At 47.1% G+C, this 3,904-nt stretch overlaps 1 protein-coding gene across 1 annotated transcript in view; it reads right to left on the bottom strand.

Annotated features, from left to right (window-relative positions):
• Positions 1 to 3,904, bottom strand: part of CSMD2 (CUB and Sushi multiple domains 2) — a 245,534-nt gene that overhangs the window by 183,089 nt on the left and 58,541 nt on the right. Inside the window, exon 5 of the mRNA XM_027701316.1 lies at positions 3,448 to 3,642. Coding sequence (XP_027557117.1) covers positions 3,448 to 3,642 — 195 coding nt within the window. The remainder of the gene's footprint in view (positions 1 to 3,447; positions 3,643 to 3,904) is intronic.

The raw sequence follows: 3,904 nt of genomic DNA, 5'->3' as shown, positions 1-3,904 counted from the left end.
GAGCAGGAGGAACTGGAGAGCAGGAAGAACTGGGAGGGGAGCAGGAGGAACTGCCCAAAGCCTTCTCTTCTCCAGGCTGAGCACCCCCAGCCCTCCCTCTTCTATTCCAACTCCCAAAGTTTCTATTTGCTGTGCTGCCAGTGAACTGAAATTATTCGCAGACACTGGGGTGCAGCTCAAATCACCAATAAATTCAGGCTGGAAAGTGTCTCATCTACTCCAAGCCCCCCCAAAAAAACCCTTCAAAACTCGATGCCTCGTGCACAGGATTCACAGTGGGACTTCCAAAGCTCCATGCAAAAAGAATAAAGGGCTGATTTCAAACCATCTCCCTGTACTAGAAGGAGCACAGGAGGGGATGGGGAAGATGCTAAAGAATTTTGACTCAGTGCTGGATTCGAGTTCTTAAACAAGGAGACTAATTTGTTTTATTGGACTGTGCAAACTTGCAGTAGCTGAAGATCCAGCCTAAGGCATGGTGGGGGGTTGGCTTTTTTTATAACTACTATTATTATTATTATTATTAAAAGGGGAGTTTTCAATTCAAATCCCTTGAAAAAAACTTCACTGCAAAAGGTATTTAATGGCAAACACATTCCCTTCCCATCCACCTCTAAACACACACACACACTCCCTCAGTCTGTAGAGGTTGTTATTGCTCAAACATATCCTACAAATCTTCTAAAATCTTCTTGAACAGCCCTTCAATTATTTTTGGGCACAGCACAGCCTAAGCAGCTGCTTGAGTTATAGTAAGACAGACCACTTTTAATGAGATTATGCATATTTGATATGCTTAAAATGGAGCTTCACAAATGTTCCCAACTCTCCCCCTGCCTTCCTGAGTTTTTACTCCCAGAACCATGAACCCATCAGTTCTACTCAAACTCAGCAAACAATCTGGGCAAGGTTTCTCTCCCTGCACGGATGGAGGAGCTTTACAGCACGTTCAGATGTTTTGGGATAAATCTCCTGGTGCTTCCCAAGCAGCATTTTGCTGTATTTGGGGTTTGCTGGCCCAGGTCAGGGCTGGTCCCTCAGGGATCAGTTTGGATCCCACTGTGCTTCCCAAACCCAGCTGCAAGCCACGTTTATCCACCTGGAATTCCCTCTGATTTTCTTCTCTCTGGGATCACACTTGTCCTTTATAAGAACACCAGTAATCCCAGCCTGAGCTGGGCCAAGGGAGTGCAGAGAATTCCTCCCTGAGACCCAGCACTCCCTCAGCACCCTCCTGGCCCAGCACATCCCCTCACACACCCTCAACTACTGGTGGTCCTTTTCCGCCAGGAATTTTTGTGCATCTCCAATTCTTTCAAAGCATCAAGACCAGAACAGAGACAAAGATCCCAATGTAGAGACAAGAATGTCCCAAAGCAGGGGACAAACACAGAGCAAAGAGCACAAAGAAACCAGGGATTGATGGGGTCCAACCTGCCCCTGTGTCCCACCTCTGGAGTGATCCCAGAGGGAAGAGTCCTCAACCCAACAATGTCCTTTACTGTGGCATCAGACAAATCATTCCCAAGGCAGCAGCTCCCAGGTTTTACCCCCTGCTCACCCAGAGAGCACCTTTTTTAATCTGGGTTGGAGATGGGATTCCAACAAATCAAGATGAAATATCTTGATTTAAAAAATTATACCTACAAATACATTCAACAAACTCTCAGGTGACAATGACCCATAAGCCAATATTAACAGAATTATTTATAAGCCATACAGGCCACTAAGATCTTTTTGCTCTCAAGGAAATATATATATATATATATATATATATATATATATATTTACTCTCCTTCAGGCAGCAGCTTTGAAAACATTCTTTTCCCAGCAGGAGAAGGTGTAAACCTGTTTGTCAGAATGCAAATCCTTTTGCCCCTTGCAACAACCAGAGCCTGTATCACCAGTTTATCAGCCAAGCACAACTGTCTGGTTCCTGGGAGCCTCCCGAGGGTGGGAGGAGGGCAGCAGGGTTTCAAAGCCAGCAAGTCAATTTGCAGGCTGTCTCTGCTGCTTTTCCTACTTCCCTGGAACGAGATATAACTGCTACAAAAACGGGAATATTTCTGGTTCCTGCCTCCCAAAAAAATACCTCGTGTAAAAGCTCCGAGGCAAAGCCTTGCAGGATCAGGAGCAAGTGTGGTGAAAAAGAAGTGGCTGCTCCAGGAAGCAGCACTCGCCACCAGAGCCATTCCCAGAGCACTGATGGAAGAGCTGATCCTCCCTCCCTCCCTCTCCAGCAACACTTTGGCTGTTTGAACCCCCCCCTGCAACGCTCTGAATGCCCTTGGCCCCAAAACCAGCAGGGTGAGAGCACCAAAAAACCCGCTGAGCAGCATTAATACCCCTCTTAGCTCTGTGTAACCAACCCAGGCAAGCATTGAAAACATCCCAGGCAAACCATATTTGCTCACTTTAAATTCCAGATTTACGCTGCAGCTTAGAAGTGCTGATTGATTGCACAGGCAGAGTCAATAAAGAGAATCAATAGAAGATGCTCTGCTGAAGTACACAAGGAATCGAGGGGAAAAGGACTTCAAAAGCAGCAGCAAATGTTTTTGGTAGAACAACACAGGCACTTGTGTATTTACAGACTCTCCAGTCCCTCGTGGGACTCGAATTAGCAACACACTCCCTGCACTGAGAGAGGGATTTAAGTTTCCCTGCCCCAAACTTGCAGGGAGAAGGGAGGATTTTCCAAGGGAAGGTCGGGTTTTACCTCTCAGCCCCACTGCCCCCAACCCACAGCAAAGCCTCCCGAAACCAGCAGGGAATGGGCCACGAGAAAAATCCAACAGAGAGCAGGAAATCCAGAGTTTGATCCGGAGAACCTCCCTGGTCCTGGGGAGGTGCTGGGTCTTATGGACAATCAGAGAATCCCAGAAGGGTTTAGGTTGGAAGGGACCTTAAAGCCCATCCAGTGCAACCTCCCCAGACACCTCCCACTGTCCCAGGTTGCTCCAACCTGGCCTTGGACACTTCCAGGGATCCAGAGGCAGCCACAGCTTCTCTGGGCAACCTGTGCCAGGGCCTCCCCACCCTCCCAGGGAAGGATTTCATCCTAATAACTAATCCAAACTTACTCACTTCCATTTTAAAGCCATTTCCCCTTGTCCTGTCACTTCACACCTTTGTAAAATATGGTTTTTTTCCCCCACTTTATCCAAAGAAATCGCAGTTAAAGCAGCTGGGCAGCATTTCCTTCATAACCTTCCAATCCCTCACCCCAACAAAATCCAGCAGAAAGGAACCTCAACATTACAGAATCATAGAATCAGCTGGGTTGGAAGGGACCTCTGAGATCAAGTCCAACCCTTGATCCACTACCACATCCTGCTAAGTTTTCAAGCCTTTTAAACCCCCCTCATGCTCCAGGGAGTTTTCCCACCCCCGGAGAGCTCCTGAAATCCCATTTTCCATAGGGAGGGAGGGAGGGGATCCCGGTACCTCTGCAGACAGGGAGAGGGAAGTCCCAGGAGGCAGAGTTCTCTGAGCTGGCCTGGCACGTCAGCAGGGCATGGCCTTCCAAGAAAAAGCCTGGATTGCAGCTGTACCTCACTCTGTCCCCGATGCTGAAGGTTGTTCCTTGCTGGATCCCGTTCTGGAGCCTTCCTGGATTCCCACACGTGTGGCTGGGCAGAGCTGCCAAAGAAAGGGGCTCCTGGTTAGGGACAGGGACAGGGGGGGTCTCCAGGGAAATGCATCACTTCAAATGGAACAATCAAGCTAAATGAGCACTAAACTTACCTGTTGGATTGCTCCAGAATTCATTAGACCACTCAGAGTCAACATTTAAATATTATTGCTACCTAATGTAATATATAAAATATAATATAATATATATTTATATATTTTATTTATATATATTATATGTATTTCTACCTAATATATATATACACACACC

Source organism: Neopelma chrysocephalum, unplaced genomic scaffold, assembly GCF_003984885.1.
Source record: "Neopelma chrysocephalum unplaced genomic scaffold, ASM398488v2 Primary Assembly neopelma1_155, whole genome shotgun sequence".
Lineage (NCBI taxonomy): Eukaryota > Metazoa > Chordata > Aves > Passeriformes > Pipridae > Neopelma > Neopelma chrysocephalum.
This window is presented reverse-complemented; position numbering and strand designations above follow the sequence as displayed.